The 22,314-nt window shown below is 45.4% G+C and overlaps 1 protein-coding gene across 1 annotated transcript in view; it reads right to left on the reverse strand.

The window, feature by feature from the left end:
- KIAA0825 (KIAA0825 ortholog) overlaps nt 1–22,314 on the reverse strand; it is a 347,912-nt gene that overhangs the window by 300,869 nt on the left and 24,729 nt on the right. The window contains exon 3 of the mRNA XM_054177960.1: nt 4,827–4,995. Within this exon, the coding sequence (XP_054033935.1) occupies nt 4,827–4,995 (169 nt within the window). The remainder of the gene's footprint in view (nt 1–4,826; nt 4,996–22,314) is intronic.

Consider the following 22,314-nt stretch of genomic DNA (forward strand, 5'->3'; position numbering starts at 1 on the left):
CACTGAATGTAACTGATGCCTTTGGATGATGGATCCAAACTGTCTTCCAAGCAAATCCCTACTGCTGTTTTTCAAGGTTAGGCAGAAACATTTTTATTCATGAAAGCCAGTAAGAACCTAAGTATTGTTTCAAGCCCTTTACAACTTAAACCACAGCTTTAAAAACAGGGAGCTTGCAGATGCCATCTCAGACTTAGTGTTTGTTACTCAGAAAAAGAGCCCCTGAAGTGAACTTTGAAGCTCTGAAAACACAGTGTCATCCAATCTCTTTGAACACTGCCTGTATTGACACAGACTTCTCCATTTGAAAATTAATCTGTAAAAATACTTCAAAAGGTGATGCCACAACTGTTCAGAAGAAAAAAGATCCAAATTAGTATCCAAAGGTTTTAGAGAAGCATGAAAAGTTCCCTTATGAGCACAGAAAGTTGGTGACAATAATGTACAGGGAACAAATTCTGGTTTACCAACTGGACTACTGCCTGCCATAGACTACTACCTCTCCTGTCAGTGAATAAATCCAGTCATATAAATATTTTGTTTAAAACAAAAAAAAGAGAGAGATATTTTCATTAGTTAAGCAGGATCAGAATTGGATGAAGATGTGTTCATGTCCATAGTCAGCTTTTACCTATTTAGAATCACAAAACAGTGCACAGGAGGAGAACACAGAGACGAGTGACAGTGATGTCAGTCAGGGATCAGTACTGGGACCACTGCTGTTTAACAGCTTTGCTGGACACATGGGCAGGGAGATTGAGGCACCCTTGGAAAATATGTGGATGATGGTGTGGTCAACATGCTGGAGGGAAGGGATGGTATCCATAGGAACATGAACAGGCTGGACAGGTGGGACGATGAACTTCAGCAAAGCCAGGTGCAAGGTTCTGCACCTGGGTCAGGGTAAACCCAAGCACAAATCCAGGCAGGGCACAGAGCAGCCCTGAGGAGAAGGATTTAGGGGTGTTGTGTGAGCACAAGCTCAGGAAGAACCAGCACCATGAACTCCCATCTCAGAGCCAGCCCTATCCTGAGCTGATCGCCAGCAGTGTGGGCAGCAGGGGCAGGGAGGGGATTCTGCCCCTCTGCTGTGCTCTGCTGAGACCTCCCTGCAGTGCTGAGGCAGCTCTGGAGTGCTCAGCACAGACAGGGACCTGGTGGAGTAGGGCCAGAGGAGGCCTCAGCAATGCTGGCAGGGCTGGAAGCCCTCTGCTGTGAGGCCAGGCTGGGAGTGTTGGGGCTGTTCAGCCTGGAGATGAGAAGGCTCCATCAAGACATTACAGCAGCCTTCCAGGATTGGAAGGGGCTACAGGAGAGCTGGAGAGGGACTTTTATCAAAGACATGGAGTAACAGCACAAGATGTAATATCTTCAACCTGGAAGAAGCCTGACTTAGATTAAAGACTAGAATTAAATTCTTCATCATGAGGGTGGTGAGGCACTGGAACAGAGAAGCATAAAGAAGCTCTGGAGGTTCCAAGCCCAGCAGGGTTCAAAGCCAGATTGGATGGGGCCTTGAGCAACCTGGTCTAATGGAAGGTGTCCCTGCACATGGCAGGGGGATGTAACTAGATGCTCTTTAAAGGTCCCTTCCCATCCAAACTATTCTATGATTCTGTGAAATTTCACATAATTAATATTTGCAGGTCTCAGAACCTCACACTACTTCTGTGAGTTCATGAATTATTCAATCATAGAACCACTTGGCTGGATAAGACCTCAAGATGGATACAAACTGGAACCTAGGAGGTTCCATCTCAACGTGAGGAAAAATTTCTTTGGTGTGAGGATGCTGGAGCCCTGCAGAAGGATGCCTGGAGAGGTTGTGGAGTCCCCTCTGAAGACTTTCAAGATCCATCTGGATGCACTCCTGTGGGACCTGTGCTAGGTTCTATGGTCCTGCTCTAGCAGGGAAGTTGGACTCGATGATGTATGGAGGTCCCTTCCAACCCCTAACATCCTGTGAGTCTGTGATCCTGTGTGGGCTCCCCTAGTTAACCTGCTTTGGCAGGGGGTTGGACTTGATGTGTGGAGGTCCCTTCCAACCCCAACCAGTCTATGATTCTATGACTTTAAGATCATCAAGTCCAACTATAGCCTAACACCTCCCTGTAAACAGCTGTTAAACCGTATCATTAAGCACCTCATCCAAACACCTTTTAAACACCTCCAGGGACAGGGACTCCACCACCTCCCTGGGCAGCCTGTTCCAGTTCCTGAGAACCCTTTCTGGGAAGAAATTTTTTCCAGTACCCAACTAAACCTTCCCTGGGGCAACTTAAAACCATTTTCTCTCATTCTATCGTTTGTTACCTGGGGAAGAGGCTGGCCCCCACCTCACCCCAACCTCTTTTCAGGGAACTGTAGAGAGCAATGAAGTCTTCTGTCAGCCTCCTCTTCTCCAGACTAAACACCCCCAGGTCCCTCAGCTGCTCCTCCCCAGCCCTGTTCTCCAGACCCTTCACCAGCTTTGTTGTCACCCTTCTCTGGACCTGCTGCAGCCCCCTCAATGTGCTTCTTGGAGTGAGAGACTCAAAAGTGAACCCTGTACTCAAGCCTGGGCCCTTCTTCTTCTCCCTCACCCTTCAGGTATTTGTAAACCTTCATAAGAATCCCTCTGAGCCTTCTCTTCTCCAGACTAAGCAGCCCCAGGCCTCTCAGCCTTTCCTCGTCAGACAGATGTTCCAGTTCCTTCACCATCCTTGCAGCCTCTGTTGGACACCCTCTAGTATATCCCTGTACAAACTTTTCATCTCTACTCTCAACTGTGCAGCAGGAGGGATTATCTCAGAAGGTATGAGGCTGGAAACAGCTGTCCCAGTTCCTGAGCTCCACAGATGTTTTCCTGATAAGCCATGCAGAACTGAGGGTTCAAGGTTTCACACACAGCGCTTGCTGTTTTAGAAGCCTGCCACTGAGCCTTTCCCAAGGCTTAACGAGAATCTGCAGCCCACAGCCAGCCCATCGTGCAGGCAGTGCTCTCATGGGAAGCTGAAGAGCTAAAAAGCTTATTTTGTGTGAGACAGACCAGAGGTGGGGACATTTTGGTGTTTCCCAAACAAATGTCGCCATCTGGTGTTCAGGTACACGGCTGGGATAGGCCTTGGGGAGCAAAGAAAGCAGGGAGCAGGCATCATGGACACACTGTCTGCAGAGGAGGTTTAGGCAAGGATCTAATTAAACTAAGAGGAATAACAAAAGATTTCATAAGTCGGCGTCACAATCCCTAGGGCAGGGACTGTGCCCCTGTGCTGAGTACTGGTGAGGCTACTCCTTGAATCCTGAGTTCAGGTTTGGGCCCTTCACTCCAAGAAGGACATTGAGGGGCTGGAGAGTGTCCAGAGAAGGGTAACAAAGCTGGGGAAGGGTCTGGAGAGCAGGGCTAGGGAGTGGCAGCTGAGGGACATGGGGCTGTTTAGTGTGGAGAAGAGGAGGCTGAAGGGAGACCTTATTGCTCCCTTCAGCTCCCTGAAAGGAGGGTGCAATCAGGTGAGGGTTGGTCTCTTCCAAGTATCAGGTGATAGAAGGAGAGGAAATGGCCTCAAATAGTGCCAGGGAAGGCTTAGGATGGACATAAGGAACAACTTGTCTTCTGCAAGAGTGGTCAGACATTGGAAGAGGCTGCTCAGGAAGGTGGTGGAATCCCCATCCCTGGAGCTGTTCAAGAAATGTGTGGCCATGGCATGTGGGGACATGGGTTTAGTGGCCATGGTGCTGTTGGGTTGATGGTTGGACTCAATCATCTTAGATATGATTGAGATCTCACCTTTGAGATCATCGAGTCCAACCTATCATCCAACACCACCTAATCAACTAAACCATGGCACCAAGCACCCCAATCAGTCTCTTTCTAAACACCTCCAGTGATGGTGACTCCACCACCTCCCTGGGCAACACATTCCAATGGCCACTCTCTCTTTCTATGAAGAACTTCTTCCTATCATCCAGCCTAGACCTCCCTTGGTGCAGCTTGAGACTGTGTCTTCTTGTTCTGGTGCTGGTTTGCTTACTTGTTGTATAAAGGCATACATACACATGTATGTATATATATAGATAGATACAGACATAGACATAGACATAGATATAGATATAGACATAGATATAGATATAGATACAGATATACACGGTTTATCTATAAACTTCCAGGCTGTCATTGGCTGAATTATTCCTTCACTTGCCTATCCAACTCAACCTTCTAGACTTCCATTTCCACACATACACTCCAAGGTTACCTTTTAATACAAAATGTGGATTAAAATTTGCCTTCTAAAATGGTGGGAATGAAGCAAGCAAAATGAAGTGAAAACTGACCTCTGGTTACAGAATTTGTTGTACAAGTTGTTCTAACAGTGGATGTCACTCCCACAATTCTAACTGGAGAAGCAGGTAGGAAGTTAATGCTTAAATAAAGCATAAAAGACAAAAACCTCTATTAGGTGTGCTAAATTCATACTGATGGAAGTGAAGAACAAGCAGCTACAATAACAGCCTTGGTGCAGACAGTAACATCAGGTGGTTTTTAACCAACACCTGCTTATAAAACAGTCCTAGCAGCGCTGAACATGTGGAAGTATCAGTGGAATGATTTTTGTCCCAAGTTTGTCTGTTTAAGGCATGATCAAAAGGAAACATGACTCCCTGCTGTGAACATGAAAAAAAAACAGCACTAAACCTTATCATAAAATTTCTGCACTGTTTTCACCACAGTGAATAAAGAAATGAGAAAACTAATTAACCTCAAGCACCAACACCACCCCTCCACCATACAACCAGCTTACACAGGCATTAAAGTCTTCAATAAACCAATTTATTACTAATTTTTTTACCAGGGTCCTAAGAAACTCCATCAGGTCTCCATGGTGTGTAGCAGAAGGTCTGAGAGAACTGAAACTGCAGTTGTGTAGCCACTGAAGGCAGTCAGCTGTGCTGTGTAGCGTTTCATCTGTACATATTTCATTCACTTCTGATTGCAGGTCTCTAAGACACTGTTCTATGCTAAAAACAAAACAAAACAAAAAATTACAGGATTTTATTTTTTCATGGCTTGGAGAAAAAAGCATTTTATATCTATTCTACACCTCAAAAGAAAATGTATTTCAAATTACTGTAACATTAGTTCTTCTTCTTCATAGATTACTCCTACAGAATGAGGCCTGAATTGGCAGGATTAACATTAAATATAGTCAAGCTAGAGCTAAAATAATTTCCTCCAGGCCACCCTCAGTAAAGTACTGCCTCAACCCTCAGATAGATAGTCTTGTGCTTTTTAATAAAGTCGTGAATAAGGCATCATCCAACCTCAGATCTGGTCTGTGGTGCTTAATTAGCTAAAGCTGAGAATATAAACTGAATCAACTACCACATTCAAAGGTGAATGTGTCATTTTGCTCCTTTAGCAATCAGCAGTTGTTTTATAATACATAACATATATTAATGACTTCTTAAAGACCCATTGACATCAGAGGAAAATGCTGAAAAGAACTTTGGAGTCAGTTGTGCTGAGAAAGCAGATCTTTTCTTTCTTGTTTTTGTCATTAGAATACTTGAAAGGAAACAGAGTTTGTTTTCAAAAGGCTGATGATCCATTCCTCAGCAGTCATCTAGAATCATAACCCTGTTTATGAAATCAGGTGTGGCTGGTGTGGTTTTCACAGGGATTTTAGCTGGGAAAAAAACAACATCCAAAACCAGAAAAACAACAACCAACCCACAACCCAAACCCTAGAAATCACAAGAAAAACTGAATATCCAAAATTGTTTTATTTCTATTTATGTGGAAGCTTACATGAGAATAAAAGAAATTATTAAAGCAGTATATCCAGAAACAATCTAATTGTATATGGTTTCCTAGAAAAAACACCTACCCAGCTAGAAAAATCCAGCTCTACATAATTGTTCTGCAAAAAAAGCCCATACCCTTTCAGTGTTTCAGAACTATTTTTCTTAAAAGCATGTATTTTATACATTTTCAGGTAGAAAACTAAGTATTGATTTGATCTAAGCAGATCTAGGTTTGGTACAGACAGAGCCAACAATCACACTGAATCACAGTATCACAGTATCACCAAGGTTGGAAGAGACCTCAAAGATCTTCAAGTCCAACCTGTCTCCACAGACCTCATGACTAGACCATGGCACCAAGTGCCACGTCCAATCCCCTCTTGAACACCTCCAGGGACGGCGACTCCACCACCTCCCTGGGCAGCACATTCCAATGACGAATGACTCGCTCAGTGAAGAACTTTCTCCTCACCTCGAGCATAAACCTCCCCTGGCACAGCTTGAGACTGTGTCTTCTTGTGCTGGATGCTTGAGAGAAGAGACCAACTCCCTCCTGGCTACAACTACCCTTCAGGTAGTTGTAGAGAGCAATGAGGTCACCCCTGAGCCTCCTCTTCTCCAGGCTAAACAGCTCCCTCAGCCTCTTCTCATAGGGCTTGTGCTCGAGGCCTCCCATCAGCCTCATTTCTGGCACTGATGCCAGCTCTGGTTTACTGAAGTGCAAAGTGACTCTCCAGCACTATTTGAACTTCATTGTGGAGCACCTTTGCTATTCCATTTATGTTCCTGCAGGTGATCAGGGATGCCAGCTTTAACACAAATGAAAATTTAGTTCCTTCTGTCAGGGTTAGAAGAAACTCAGCTTTTTACAGGTTTATTTCAGTGCCAGATACTTTTGATCATCTTGCTTTCCATTCTCAATACATCAAGCCATCAACAACCCTGCTGATGGAAGTGCCACTTGCCTCTCTTGTTTTAAAGACCTCCATTTTTTAAAGAAGTGGAAAAATTATCTTGTTTTTAAAATATTTTATTTTATTTTATTTTGTTTTTTTGGTTAGTAGCCTTGAATAAAGTTTGATTTTTCTTTCTTTCCTTCCTTCCTTCCTTCCTTCCCTTCTTTCCTTCCTTCCTTTTCCTCCTTCCCTTCCTTCCTTCCTTCCTTCCTTCCCTTCCTTCCCTTCTTTCCTTCCTTCCTTCCTTCCCTTTCCTTCCTTTCCTTCCTTCCCCTCCTTCCCTTCTTTCCTTCCTTCCTTCCTTTTCCTCCTTTCCTTCCTTCCTTCCTTCCTTCCTTCCTTCCTTCCTTCCTTCCTTCCCTTCTTTCCTTCCTTCCTTCCTTCCTTCCTTCCCTTTCCTTCCTTTCCTTCCTTCCCCTCCTTCCCTTCTTTCCTTCCTTCCTTCCTTTCCTTCCTTTTCCTCCTTCCCTTCCTTCCTTCCTTCTCCTCCTTCCCTTCCTTCCTTCCTTCCTTCCCTTCTTTCCTTCCTTCCTTCCCTTTCCTTCCTTTCCTTCCTTCCCCTCCTTCCCTTCTTTCCTTCCTTCCTTCCTTTCCTTCCTTTTCCTCCTTCCCTTCCTTCCTTCCTTCCTTCCCTTCCTTCCCTTCTTTCCTTCCCTTCCTTCCCTTTCCTTCCTTCCCTTCTTTCCTTCCTTCCTTCCTTCCTTTTCCTCCTTTCCTTCCTTCCTTCCTTCCCCTCCTTCCCTTCTTTCCTTCCTTCCTTCCTTTCCTTCCTTTTCCTCCTTCCCTTCCTTCCTTCCTTCTCCTCCTTCCCTTCCTTCCTTCCTTCCTTCCCTTCTTTCCTTCCTTCCTTCTCTTTCCTTCCTTTCCTTCCTTCCCCTCCTTCCCTTCTTTCCTTCCTTCCTTCCTTTCCTTCCTTTTCCTCCTTCCCTTCCTTCCTTCCTTCCTTCCCTTCCTTCCCTTCTTTCCTTCCCTTCCTTCCCTTTCCTTCCTTCCCTTCTTTCCTTCCTTCCTTCCTTTTCCTCCTTTCCTTCCTTCCTTCCTTCCCCTCCTTCCCTTCTTTCCTTCCTTCCTTCCTTTCCTTCCTTTTCCTCCTTCCCTTCCTTCCTTCCTTTTCCTTTCTTCCTTCCCTTTCCTTCCTTCCCTTCTTTCCTTCCTTCCTTCCCTTCCTTTTCCTCCTTCCCTTCCTTCCTTCCTTTCCTTCCTTCCCTTCTTTCCTTCCTTCCTTCCTTCCCTTCCTTTTCCTCCTTCCCTTCCTTCCTTCCTTCCTTCCTTCCCTTCCTTCCCTTCTTTCCTTCCTTCCTTCCCTTTCCTTCCTTTCCTTCCTTCCCCTCCTTCCCTTCTTTCCTTCCTTCCTTCCTTCCTTCCTTCCTTCCTTCCTTCCTTCCTTCCTTCCTTCCTTCCCTTTCCTTCCTTTCCTTCCTTCCCCTCCTTCCCTTCCTTCCTTCCTTTCTTCCTTCCTTTCCTTCCTTCCCTTCCTTCCCTTTCCTTCCTTTCCTTCCTTCCCTTTCCTTCCTTTCCTTCCTTCCCCTACTTCCCTTCCTTCCTTCCTTCCTTCCTTCCCTTCCTTCTTTTTCTCTTTTTCTCTTTCTTTCTTTCTGTTTCTGTATTGAAAATAGATGCTTTAATTAATTAATTAATTTACCACCACCACTCTGTATGTAAAGATTCATTTTCCATAAAATGCCATTCTGGGTGAGTGCATATTATCATTAAAAATATAATCTGCTTTAAATAATAACTAAAAAAACCCAAACAACTTAAACACTACTAATCCATACAAATTTGTCAGAAGGAAGAAGTGATGAAAGGACCATTCTGTGTCTGTGCATGTCATTTACTTCTGCCTGCAGTACTGTTTTCAGGATGTAGAAGAAGAATTTATTTGACTTCTTACTGGATTTGCTCCTTTATTGAGTGATTTGCATGCTATTCTTTTACAGATGTTATGCAATGTACCCTAAATTCCTGTGAGCTGTCTCAGTCTGATCAGCAGCAGTAAAGTAAATCAGTGTCACCCACACCACCTTTGGGAACTGCATCTGCTAGTTTCAGTTGACATTCACAGCAAAAAAAAAAAGGAAAAACAGTGGGAAAAACATCAGCAAATGATCACACTAAATTAAGTTCAAAGATAAACATCAGCCTGTGCTTTCCTTTTATTTTTAAATTACATACAAGAAGCACAAAGGAGAGAAGTTAACTTTTCCTGAGGATGTCATCAAGATGTATCATCTGTGATAGGTTTTGCTTCTTTGTGCCTTTTGTGCCTTTAAAATACTGCACTAAAAAAAAAACAACCAACAATGTAACAGCAATAATCATATCAGAACTACATCAACTATCATTACAGAATGCAAGGACAACCACAAGAATCTAAGTGCAGAAAAATGTGGCATTTTGAATGTCAGAAAAAAAACTTACATCTATTGTTTCCCAAACTATGACTATACAAATCCTAAATTACTTGGGTTTGACACCTTGTTTTCTCATCCTTAATTGTACTCATCAAGCTTTAGAGGTATATTTGTTCTACTTTTAAAAGACACGAGGTAAACCATGTAAATCAAAATTAAGTCACCACAATTTTACATCTGCATTAACTTCAGAAACCAAATTTAGTAACTACAGGAAATGCTATCAGATAAAAAAGCTTTTAAAACTTATCAATACATTGAGTGGCCTGTAAAAAATCTTCTGTAAAATGGAGGCAAAAGTCTTTCATCTTTCCTGAGCCCACAGCAAAGTGTGCTGAAACAAGTATCTTCCCTGCTGAGGACCTGGGAGTACTGGTGGACAAGTGCCCTGGTGGACAGCAATGTGCCCAGGTGGCCAAGAAGGCAAATGGGATCCTGGGGGCATTCAGAATGAGTGTGTCCAGCAGATCCAAGGAGGTTCTTCTCCCCCTCGACTCTGCCCCAGTGAGGCCACACCCGGAATATTGCATCCAGTTCTGGGCTCCCCAGTTCAGGAGGGACAGGGATCTGCTGGAGAGAGCCCAATGGAGAGCTATGAGGATGATGAAGGGACTGGAGCACTGCCTGGTGAGGAGAGACTGGGAGTCCTTGGGCTGTTTAGTCTGGAGAGGAGACCAAGAGGAGATCTAAACAATGTCTATAAATATCTGAGGGCTGGGGTTTAGGAAGGAAGGGACAGGGACAACCTCTGCTCGCTTGTGCCCTGTGATAAGACAAGGGGCAAAGGGTGGAAACACAGTACAGGAGGTTCCACCTCAACATGAGGAAGAAATTCTTTACTGTAAGGGTGACGGAGCACTGGAACAGGCTCCCCAGACAGGTTGTGGAGTCTCCTTCTCTAGAGCCTTTCCAGCCCTGTCTGGTTGCTTTCCAGTGTGACCTGTGCTGGATTCTATGGTCCTGCTCTGGCAGGGGGCTTAGACGCAATGATCTCAATAAAGAATAGTGTAGCCAGCAGGATCAGGGAAGTCATTGTGCCCCTGTACTCCACACTGGTTAGGCCACACCTTGAGTACTGTGTCCAGTTCTGGGCCCCTCAGTTTAAGAAGGACATTGAGATTCTTGAACATGTCCAGAGAAGGGCAGCAAGGCTGGGGAGAGGCTTTGAGCATGAGCCCTATGAGCAGAGGCTGAGGGAGCTGGGATTGTTTAGCCTGGAGGCTCAGGGGTGACCTTACTGCTGCCTGAAGGATGGTTGTAGCCAGGATGGAGTTGGTTTCTTCTCCCAGGCAACCAGCACCAGAACAAGAGAACACAGTCTCAAGCTGTGACAGGGGAGGTTTAGGCTCGAGGTGAGGAGAAAGTTCTTCACTGAGAGAGTCGTTCGCCATTGGAATGTGCTGCCCAGGGAGGTGGTGGAGTCACCATCCCTGGAGGTGTTCAAGAGGGGATTGGACATGGCACTTGGTGCCATGGTCTAGTCATGAGGTCTCTGGTGACAGGTTGGACTTGATGATCTTTGAGGTCTCTTCCAACCTTGGTGATACTGTGATTCTGTGATCTCTGGAGGTCCCTTCCAACCTCTAATGTTCTGTGAGCCTGTGATCCTTCATCAGGCAGGCATACAGAGAAACCACCCTCTCTGCCTCTGGCCCACTCAAGGTTTCCTGATGGGACAGGCCAAACATAAATACCAATTCTAGGCTTGACAAAAGGTTGGAATACTGTCTTTTGAACTTGCAAAACCTGTTCTCATGACTATGAAACTAAATCCCCTGTTCATGCACCTTAAGTCCTGAGAGATTATGAAAGCCAATTTGGTTGTGGTCTGCTGATCTATCTCATCCAGAGCTACCCAAGAGATCACAGAATTGTGCACTGTGAAAGGGGCTACTGTTGTTGGCCTGTGCCAACAGGAAGCTGTGCTTGTGATCTGTTGGAGAGCAGCACTGGGGAAACAGACCTGGGAATCCTGGTGGACAACAGGATGACCATGAGCCAGCATTGTGCCCCTGTGCACAAGAAGGCCAATGGCATCCTGGAGTGCATCAAGACGAGTGTGGCCAGCAGATTGAGGATGGTTCTCTTCCCACTCTGCTGTCTCCTGATAAGGTCACATCTGGAGTACTGGAGCCAGTTCTAGGCTCCCCAGTTCAAGAGGGGCAAAGACTTGCTGGAGAGGGGACAGCAAAAGCCTACAAAGATGCTGAGAGGACTGGAACATCTCTGATGGGGAAAGACTGAGAGAATTGGGACTTTTGGGCTGGAAAAGAGCAGATTATGGAGGGATCTCATCAATGCTGATTGGGTGCCAGGAGGCTGGCACCAGTTTTTGTTCAGTGGTGCCCAGTGACAGGACAAGGGGTAACTGGCATAAACTGGAACATAAGAAGTTCCATTAACCATGAGGAGGAACTTCTTTAATTTAAGGGTGGTTGAGCCCTGAAGCAGGCTACCCAGAGAGGTGGTGAAGTCTCCATCTCTGGAGGCATTCCAAACTCATTTCAATGTGCTCCTGTGTGATCTCTAAGCAACCCTGGCTTGGCATGGGTGGTTAGACTGGATGATCTCCAGAGGTTCCTTCCAACTCTCTTGGAGTTTGAACACCCTTTGATTCTGTGTGGCAGCCAACAAACTACAAGCTATGAGTAGCCCACAGCCTTCTCCAGCCCAGGTGTTTTGGTAATTGGTCCCAACACTACTAAGGGGATTAGGTGGATATGTTTCAGTGGACCCCCTCCAGTAGGTACAAATCATGGTAAGTCTGTTAGTTTTACTTAATCCTTTGATCCCAATAAAGTAAACATTGGCCTAAAACTGGCTTTGATTGAATATTTTCACCCTGTTCCCTTACAGTCTGCTGCAGATAAACATGGTCTCAAAATTGCTGCTATTCCTTTTAAGGATTTTGTCAACACTTGGTTAATTATAAGTACTTATTCTTTTTTTTTTTACATCAAATGTTTAGTAATTTGTATACCTCTGAAAAAAATATAATGTAAAAGACTTCTGCTGAATAGGATTAAAATTATTCTCACTATGTAGGCTAGTATCTAAAATTTTATCATTTCCTATTAATGTAGGGTGAATGAGACTTTGATTTCCCTTTTTTTTTTTTAGAAAGGAAATTAGCTGAAGTTTTAAAAACTGTGAAGCAAAACATTAAACTTTGATGTGAAAAATGTGCCTAAAGTATTTAAAGAGTTTTACTCTCAAAAGCACAATAACAAAAAGCCATTTAAAGTGCTAAATGCCTTTTTGGCCCTCATGTAATCTGGTTGGAGGGCCCAGCCCAGAGAGTGGTGGTGAATGGTGCCACATCCAGCTAGCAGCCAGTCACCAGTGGTATGCCCCAGGGATCAGTGCTGGCCCCCATCCTGTTCAATATCTTTATTGATGATATGGATGAGGGAATTGAGTCAGTCATCAGCAAATTTGCAGATGACACCAAGTTGGGAACAGATGTTAGTCAGTTAGAGGGCAGAAGGGCTCTGCAGAGGGACCTCGACCGACTGGACAGATGGGCGGAGTCCCAACAGGATGGTATTCAACAAACCCAAGTGCCAGGTGCTGCACTTTGGCCACAACAACCCCATGCAGAGCTACAGGCTGGGGTCAGAGTGGCTGGAGAGCTGTCAAACAGAGAGGGACCTAGAAGTGCTGATTGACAGCTGCCTAAACATGAGCCAGCAGTGTGCCCAGGTGGCCAAGAAGGCCAATGGCAGGCTGGCCAGCATTAGGAATAGTGTGGCCAGCAGGAGCAGGGAGGTCATTGTGCCCTGTACTCTGCACTGCTTAGGCCACACCTTGAGTCCTGTGTCCAGTTCTGGGCCCCTCAGTTTAGGAAAGACATTGAGACACTTGAATGTGTCCAGAGAAGGGCAACAAAGCCGGGGAGAGGCCTTGAGCACAGCCCTGTGAGGAGAGGCTGAGGGAGCTGGGATTGTTTAGCCTGGAGAAGAGGAGGCTCAGGGGAGACCTCATTGCCCTCTACAACTACCTGAAGGGTGGTTGTAGCCAGGAGGGAGTTGGTCTCTTCTCCCAGGCAGCCAGCACCAGAACAAAAGGACACAGTCTCAAGCTGTGCCAGGGGAAGTTTAGGCTTGAGGTGAGGAGAAAGTTCTTCACTGAGCGAGTCGTTCGTCATTGGAATGTGCTGCCCAGGGAGGTGGTGGAGTCACCATCCCTGGAGGTGTTCAAGAGGGCATTGGATGTGGCACTTGGTGCCACAGTTTAGTCATGAGGTCTGTGGTGACAGGTCGGACTTGATGATCTTTGAGGTCTCTTCCAACCTTGGTGATTCTGTGATTCTGTGATTCTGTAATCCTTAAGGTTTAGGTACAAATACACTTTATTAAGTTCAGTGCTGTAAAAAAGCTGAATTTTTGGGGAAGAAATTGATGCATCAACCCAGAAGATGTCTACTGACACTATCCACAGGTAATGGGAGCACAAATTGCCCTAAAATCACATTCAGTCAGTGGGAAAATCCAGCCACATCTGTGCACCACCCAGCATAAATGAGGAACACCAGACCTGGCACACAACAAGCAAATCACAGTTCAGTACTTCATGCTTTTTGCCTCTTTACTGCTGTTAACTGGTTCCATGCTCCATGTGTGCTTTTGACACATCCTGTGGAACACTAAATCTTAACCACACAATCACAGAATTGTTTTGGTTGGAAAAGCCCTCTAAGAGCACTGATTCCAACCATCAACCCAACATGGCCATTAAACCACTTCCCCAAGTGCCACACATTTGTTGAGCACCTCCAGGAATGGAGTCTCCACCACCTCCCTGAGCAGCCTGTTTCAATGCCTGACCACTCTTGCAGTGAGGGAACTTCTCCTAATCAACCTAAACCTCTCCTGGTGTAACCTGAGGCCATTTCTTCTTGTCCTATATATTGTGACTTGTGAGAAGAGACCAACAGCCACCTCACAACCACCTCCTTTCAGGTAAGAAGAAAGCCTCTGCTCAACCTCCTTTTCTCCACACTCAACAACCCCAAGCACCTCAGCTGCTCCTCACCAGCCCTGGTTTCCAGAGCCTTAAGCAGCTTCATTGCCCTACTCTGGACATGCTCCAGCAACTCCAGGCCTTTGTCATACAAAAATATATTCAAGTACTCAAGGGGAGTCCTCATCAGCACTCCCTACAGGGGGGACAATCATTTAGAATATAATTAACCAGGTTGGAAAAGACCTTTGAGATCATTGAGTCCAACCTATCACACAACACCATCTAATCAAGTAAACCATGCAACCAAGCACCCCATCCAGTCTCTTCCTAAGCACCTCCAATGACGGTGACTCCACCACCTCCCTGGGCAGCCCATTCCAAAGGGCAATCTCTCTTTCTGTGAAGAACATCTTCCTAACATCCAGACCAAACCTCCCCTGGTGCAGCTTGAGACTGTGTCCTCTTGTTATGGTACTGGTTGCCTGGGAGAAGAGACCAACTCCCCCCTGGCTACAACCTCCTTTCAGGTAGCTGTAGAGAGCAATAAGATCTCCCTTGAGCCTCCTCCTCTCCAGGCTAAGCAACCCCAGCTCCCTCAGCCTCTCCTCATAGGGCTGTGCTCCCAACCCCTCCCCAGCTTCGTTGCCCTTCTCTGGACACCTTCCAGCAACTCAACATCTTTCCTAAACTGAGGGCCCCAGAACTGGACACAGGACTCAAGGAGTGGCCTAACCAGTGCTGAGTACAGGGGCACAATGCCCTCCCTGCTCCTGCTGGCCACACTGTTCCTGATGCAGGCCAGGATGCCATTGGCCTTCTTGGCCACCTGAGCACACTGCTGGCTCATGTTCAGCCTACCATCAACCAGTACCCCCAGGCCCCTTTCTGCCTGGCTGCTCTCCAGCCACTCTGACCCCAGCCTGTAGCACTGCATGAGGTTGCTGTGGCCAATGTGTAGGACCCAGCACTTAGATCCCCAGTCCTGCTGGCCACACTATAGCTGATCCAGGTCAGAAAGCTGTTGGCTACCTGAGCTGGTTTATGTTCTGTCAACTGACATCACCAGGTCCTTTACTGCTGGGCAGTTTCCAGTCACTCTCCTCAAGCCTAGAGCCTTCATGGAGTTGCTGTGACCCAAGCACAGGACCCAGCACTTGGCCCTGTTAAACCAATGATATGGTGAGGAATACAACTCATGTTTTAGGTACTCAGATACTAATCTTGAGACATTATTGGACCTAACCAGAAAATACTTAACTCTTCTGCTGGAAATCAGCCTATTGGAAGCACATTAGAATAGCTGTTCCTGGTCAGATGAAGTCTCCAGGTTAATGGTGGTGATTAGGAGATGACAAAAAATAGAAATCAAGAATTAAAAAAAAAAACCACAAACCAAAAAAGTAAAGTTCATATTTCTCAGACCATTTTCATCATCTCTAGCAGTTTGTGACACAAGAACTTAGACAGTGTCCTAGCATATAACAGGACTCTACTAATTCTTCTTCCATAGATGATATAAACAGAATAATATAATCACTGAAGTACTAAACAAAAACTGGAATATGAAAGCTGAAAGGGAAAAAATGACCTTTCTCTGAAGAAAAAAATATCTGATTATTATGCTCATATGGACTTCTGTAAAATAGACTAAATTTTCGGGAAAGATATCTTTAGTCCCCCACAAGGAGTAACTTTAGCCTTTGCAGGCACATCCCACAATCTCAGCATGGTGGCAGCTGGCAGGGACCTCTGGACATCACCTTAGACCAACCCCCCTGCTACAGCAGGGCGCCCACAGCAGCTTGTCTAGGATGACAGTGGTCAGGGGGGACTGGAATCTCTCCAGAGAAGGAGACTCCACAACCTCTCCGGGCAGCCTGCTACAGGTCTCTGGCACCTTCACCTTGAAGAAGTTTCTCCTCCTGTTCAGATGGAACCTGCTGGCTTCCAGTCTGTGCCTGTTGCCCATGGTGCTGTCACTGGGCACCACTGACAAGAGTCTGGCCCCATCCTTTGCCCTCCACAGGCCCTTCAGCTCTTGCTGAGCACTGAGAAATTTTCCCCTGGTCTACTCTTCTCCAGGTAGCATCACTGCTTGTGGTTACTGCTACTTATATACCATTATGCCAGGGAAAATGGTTTCACTAAAATAGCTTCTCCTTGTTACAGGAGAGGTGGTTTGGTTTGTTTTTCATAAACAAATGTTCTGTTATCTGTGTCCCCACTGGAGTGCTTTTCCTGAGTAGCAATACCTTTTGGTGAGCATTCTCAGTGCAGAGAGACAGTCTCAGCTTGAGAACTCCTAGGTGCTTTGATGTATGAAGCTAATGACAGTTTTTAGGAGTAACAGTCATGTGGAGAGACTGCTTTTTAAGTGGCTGCATCAATGGACAAACAGTTACAAACCAAGTGCTGTAATGGAACTGATAGTGTAAGCACTGTCATATTGATACAGCATTATTGTGGAAAGCAGAGCATCAAAATGAGGGTTGCTGTCTCCATATATCATTTTCCATTGCCTAAGATTACTGTGAGTATGTTGAAGGATGATCTTCTAACTCCTATCAATTCCTAACAAGCACAGTTTCAATTTATCTCATAGAGCATATGGAACAGCCATAAAATGACAATGAGATTGGTTAAATTAAACTGCTAAGCTATAAAGCGAAATTATCTTTAAACCTCACGTTACTTATGCTTGAGATCCCCATGTTCATGGAGATCTGCTTTCAGAGTCAGTTTACATGGATATTACTAGGAACAGAGTGTTTGTTGCAAAAATTAATGACACAATTATCCCTACTTTCTTGAAGACAGAAACATTAACACAGTACTACCTTGTTATTATTGTGTATATTCATTATACTGCTAAAGGCATAGGACATTCGGTATAGTCTGTCACATCACTTGGAAACCTGTGTTGAGCAGAGGTCCTGATGTACACTTTTGAGTGGTAAAAAAAAAGACAGGCTGGAGAGTTGGGTAGGGAGAAGTGGAATGAAATGCAACAAGGGCAAGAGGAGAGTCTTGCACCTGGGAAAGAACAACCCCATGGAGTAGGACAGGTTGGGGACTGACCTGCTAGAAAGCAGTGAAGGGGAAGAGGACCTGGGGGTCCTAGTGGGTGGGAGGTTGACCACAAGCCAGCAATGTGCTCTGGTGGCCAAGAAGGCCAAAGCCATTCTGGGGTGGATTAGAAGGGATGTGGTCAGTAGGTTAGAGAGGTTCTCCTCCCACTCTACTCTGCCCTGCTGAGGACACATCCCCTTGGTTCAAGAAGGACCTCAGGGAACTGCTTGAGAGAGTCCAGAACAGAGCCATAAAGATGATGGAGTGGAACATCTTCCTTATGAGGAGAGCCTGAGGGAGCTGAGGGCTCTGTAGCTTGCAGAGGAGGAGCCTGAGAGGTGATCTTATTCCTGTTGATAAAGATGTGCAGAGTGAGTGCCCAGAGGCTGGAGCCAGGCTCTGTTGGGTGATGCCCAATGCCAGCACAAGGGGCAGTGGTGGAAGCTGAGGTATAGGAAGTTCCATGGAAACAGGAGCAAGCATTGTTTCTCTGTGAGGGAGACAGAACAGTGGAACAGCTGCCCAGGGGGCTTGTGGAGTGTCCCTCTCTGGAGATAGTCAAGACCCACCTAGATGTCAGGCTGAGAGGGACCTGGGGGTGCTGGTCGATGGTAGACTGAACATGAGCCTGCAGTGTGCCCAGGCAGCTAAGAGGGCCAATGGCATTCTGGCCTGCATCAGGAACAGTGTGGCCAGCAGGAGCAGGGAGGTCATTCTGCCCCTGTACACTGCACTGGTTAGGCCGCACCTCGAGTACTGTGTCCAGTTCTGGGCCCCTCAGTTTAGGAAGGAGGTTGACTTGCTGGAACGAGTCCAGAGAAGAGCAACAAAGTTGGTGAGGGGTTTGGAACATAAGCCCTACGAGGAGAGGCTGAGGGAGCTGGGGTTGCTTAGCCTGGAGAAGAGGAGACTCAGGGGTGACCTTATTACTCTCTACAACTACCTGGAGGGAGGTTGTAGACAGACGGATGTTGGTCTCTTCTCCCAGGCAAGCAGTACCAGGACAAGAGGACACAGTCTCAGGCTGCACCAGGGGAGATTCAGGCTGGATGTTAGAAAAAAGTTCTATACAGAAAGAGTGATTGCACATTGGAATGGGCTGCCTGGGGAGGTGGTGGAGTCGCCATCACTGGAGGTTTTCAGGAGGAGACTTGATGGGGTACTTGGTGCTGTGGGTTAGTTGTTTGGGTGGTGTTGGATTGGTTGATGGGTTGGACGCGATGATCTTGAAGGTCTCTTCCAACCTGGTTTATTCTATGTATTCTATGTATTCTAGGTGGTGTTGGATTGGTTGATGGGTTGGATGCGATGATCTTGAAGGTCTCTTCCAACCTGGTTTATTCTATGTATTCTATGTATTCTATGTGTTCCTGTGTGACCTGCTCTAGGTGATCATGCTCTGGCAAGGCGGGGGGTTGGGCTGGATGAGCTTCCGAGGTCCCTTCCAACCCCTAACATTCTGTGATTCAGGGGAGTGCTTACTTTTCAGAAAGATTTTAATCAGTGTAATTCCCACAGACATTTTCACTGTTATGCTTCCTCCCATAATGAAACAAATATTCCATTTTATTTCATGAAGGCTGGCCTGCCAAAAAGGAAATGTTGGGAAAATTTCCCATGGCCTGCTGAAACATTCATGTGGTCATGACTGATACCTCAGCACTTCCCTGTGTTAATAAACACCAAAAAGATTAAAACCTTCTTTTCTGGTAACTTTTGAACTGATAAAATTCAACTGAAAAAAAAAAAATCAAAGCCAACTAACCAAACCACATCAAAAAACACCATAGAAGTTCATGCAAAAGATGTTTTGATAACATTATCATGAACAGAAGCAAGAAGTTGCATCAAAAAAGGCTACTTAGCAACCTGCATGTTGTTGCAATGCTTAGGATAACCTACAGGAACACTCATGGTACAATCTGTCTCTTAGGATTTATAAAATGGGGGGAGGGGGGAAGAAATTATTATAGTTCCAGGCATAAATGTTTATGCTTTTCTATTCCAGTCTATGGAATGGAATGGAATGGAATGGAATGGAATGGAATGGAATGGAATGGAATGGAATGGAATGGAATGGAATGGACCAGACCAGGTTGGAAGAGACCTTCAAGATCATCACGTCCAAACTATCAGCTAATCCAACACCACCTAATCAACTAAACCATGGCACCAAGCACCCTATCAAGTCTCTTCCTAAACACCTCCAGTCCACCTCCCCCCGCAGCCCATTCCAATGGGCAATCACTCTCTCTGTGTAGAACTTCCTCCTAACCTCCAGCCTAAACTTCCCCTGGTGCAGCCTGAGACTGTGTCCTCTTGTTCTGGTGCTGGTTGCCTGGGAGAAGAGACCAACCCCCACCTGGCTACAACCTCCCTTCAGGTAGCTGTAGACAGCAATAAGGTCTCCCCTGAGCCTCCTCTTCCCCAGGTTAAGCAACCCCAGCTCCCTCAGCCTCTCCTCACAGGGCTTGTTCTCCAAAGCCCAGGGACATCTTTCCTCAACTGAGGGCCCACTCAAACCAGACCCCTGAAAGCACAGAGGAATACACATTAAGACCCACTGGAGGCAATGCCTGGACACATATGCATAAGGGTGAGGGGATAGGAGGAAAGTGCAATTTAAAGTGTGTACAAAGAGACCCAAGTTCAGTGAAGAAGGACTCCACTGGAAATACTACACATCAGAGCCTACTCTGAGGAGGAAACCCATCGAGGGAAGACACAATCCTAGAATGTCTCCTTCTCCTCCTGGCTGAAGACACCACGCCATCAGACAGCACAAGCCCAAATGGACCTGGACTTTGGGACCACTCTCTCCCTGCTCCTCTTGTCATAGATGGTGATATAATTCCTTTCCTGCTCTCCCTCTCTCTCTCCATTTGTTCCTCCCTCTCCCTCTTTTCTCCCTTCCTCTGTTCCATTTACTTTATCCTTTAACAGCCTTGCTTCTGGTATTTGGCCTCATTTGTGCACGGGAACATTCCAGAAAGAGCAAGTCTCTCTCCCAATTTGCAGACCAAAACATGCTCTTATTCACAAACTAAGATCAGAAGGAATGAAGCTAAATACTGCTTTTTATGCAGCAATCCCAAACTGAGGGAACGACTGACTACCAAACCTTCACCACTTTAGAAGAATGCTGTTAAGGCAAAGATGTCTTGATACTTGATGGTTTTTAAATCCAGCAGTTACAGGCTTATTATACAGCTGAAAAGCCTTGCAAAAATTCACTTTCTCAAATTATTCTTACTGTAATCTTGGACTTTAAGACATAAAACAAAGATACAGAGCCTGCTTCAAGGACTTTGCAAGATACTTCATGTCTCTAACTTTGCTACTTACAAAACATACCCACTGAAACTGTGAAGTAACTACACCAGTGAAATCAGAAACCATTAGAAATGGCAATGACTTTGCTGTACCTCAGAAAGAGAAACTTACTCAACACCATCACCACATGAGAACTGTTGGTTCTCAGACTGCCTACCTTTAATTTCCTATCTTGTTTTTAAAGACCAGAGATACTCCAGTCCACTAGATGTAAGCTTTGCCTTGATAAGTTACTTCAGAAGACTGGCAGTGAAACATAGGAGTCTTTCAACTCCACTGACCAAACATGATAGTGACAAATAATGGTTAAAACCCCATTGTCTCCTATATTCTTATATGAAATTAATTGGATATTTCACAGTGCAGTCACAGATCTGATGATAGCTTCTGCAGGTGTTCATGACAGCTAACTAACTACTGAAGATACTGACACAATGATCATCACTGTGTATTGCAGTCAAGAAACTGTGTGCCTATTAAAATGGCCAATCTCTGAGAAATTCTGTGCTGTCCAGCCAGCAATGTCTTAAAAAACAACTATCCTGAACAAAATGATCATGCACAAAGACCACAGGCTGGATAGGAATAAAACTACACTTCTTTCTCAGTTTAATTACTTTATTCCCAGCGATTAGTAGCATTATAATAATGTCTTCACAGGTAGAAACTCTCAACACTACAGTAATGCACTTGTACAGCAAGCAGATTATATTCACCCAGAAGAGTCTAATTCTTTTTGAGAGCTGTGATAAATATTAGGTCCAAGTGAAACTGTAAAATCATGGATTTTATGCCTATGCTATTAGCCCCAGTTTGAAATTCTCCCAAATGCTGAACCATTACTGGGATTTTGGATGGGGGTGTCACAATTTTTCTTAATTTTCTTGAATAACAGGAAATTACCTTTTCCCCTTAAAATTCTAGAGAGGAAGAAGCCAAAATTTTCTTCAAAACAGAAGAGAAAGACACCTCCCGTAGCACATCTCAGCTTAAAAACACATGAACTCCCGCACACACCAATTCTGACACAAGAAAACTGTGCTTAAGCACTGCTTAAAACCCTGTTTGAAGCTCACCTGTCCCTGTGTTGTGAGGCATTGATTCTGGGACATATTGTTCAAAAGTTCAGGATTTTGTTAGTCACTCAAGCAATGATGACAATTTATACTGAACAGACAAGGTGCAGTGTCTCAAACACTTCTCAGTATTGACCTCACTGGAGCCCTTCATAAAAGACACTCATCAAAATCCCAGATGAGTGAATTGCTGTTCATTAGGCAGAAGGTCAGACTGAAGTCAAATTAAGCCTTTGCAATAAGCGTCACAAAGATACAGTCCACAGTGTAGTGTGGAGATACACTTGTTAGGAAATAGTATTTTTTTAAAGTTCTGAAGATGGCCTGTAATACTTCACATTGTCCTACAAGCTGAGCAGAAAACTCACAATTCAAGCAGAGCGGCCCTGAGCACTGGGTCCGATAGGCTCCCGAACCAAAATGGCCAAAATGACTTCTCAGGATCTCAGGCAGTGATAGGACTAGGGGGAATGGAATGAAGTTGGAGGTGGGGAGATTCAGGCTGGACATGAGGAGGAAGTTCTTCACCATGAGAGTGGTGAAGCCCTGGAATGGGTTGTCCAGGGAGGTGTTTGGGGCGCCGTCCCTGGAGGGGTTTAAGACCAGGCTGGATGAGGCTGTGGCCAGCCTGATCTAGTGTGGGGTGTCCTTGCCCATGGCAGGGGTGTTGGAACTAGATGATCCTTGTGGTCCCTTCCAACCCTGACTGATACTATGATA

Source organism: Dryobates pubescens, chromosome Z (genome assembly GCF_014839835.1).
Source record: "Dryobates pubescens isolate bDryPub1 chromosome Z, bDryPub1.pri, whole genome shotgun sequence".
NCBI classification, from domain to species: domain Eukaryota; kingdom Metazoa; phylum Chordata; class Aves; order Piciformes; family Picidae; genus Dryobates; species Dryobates pubescens.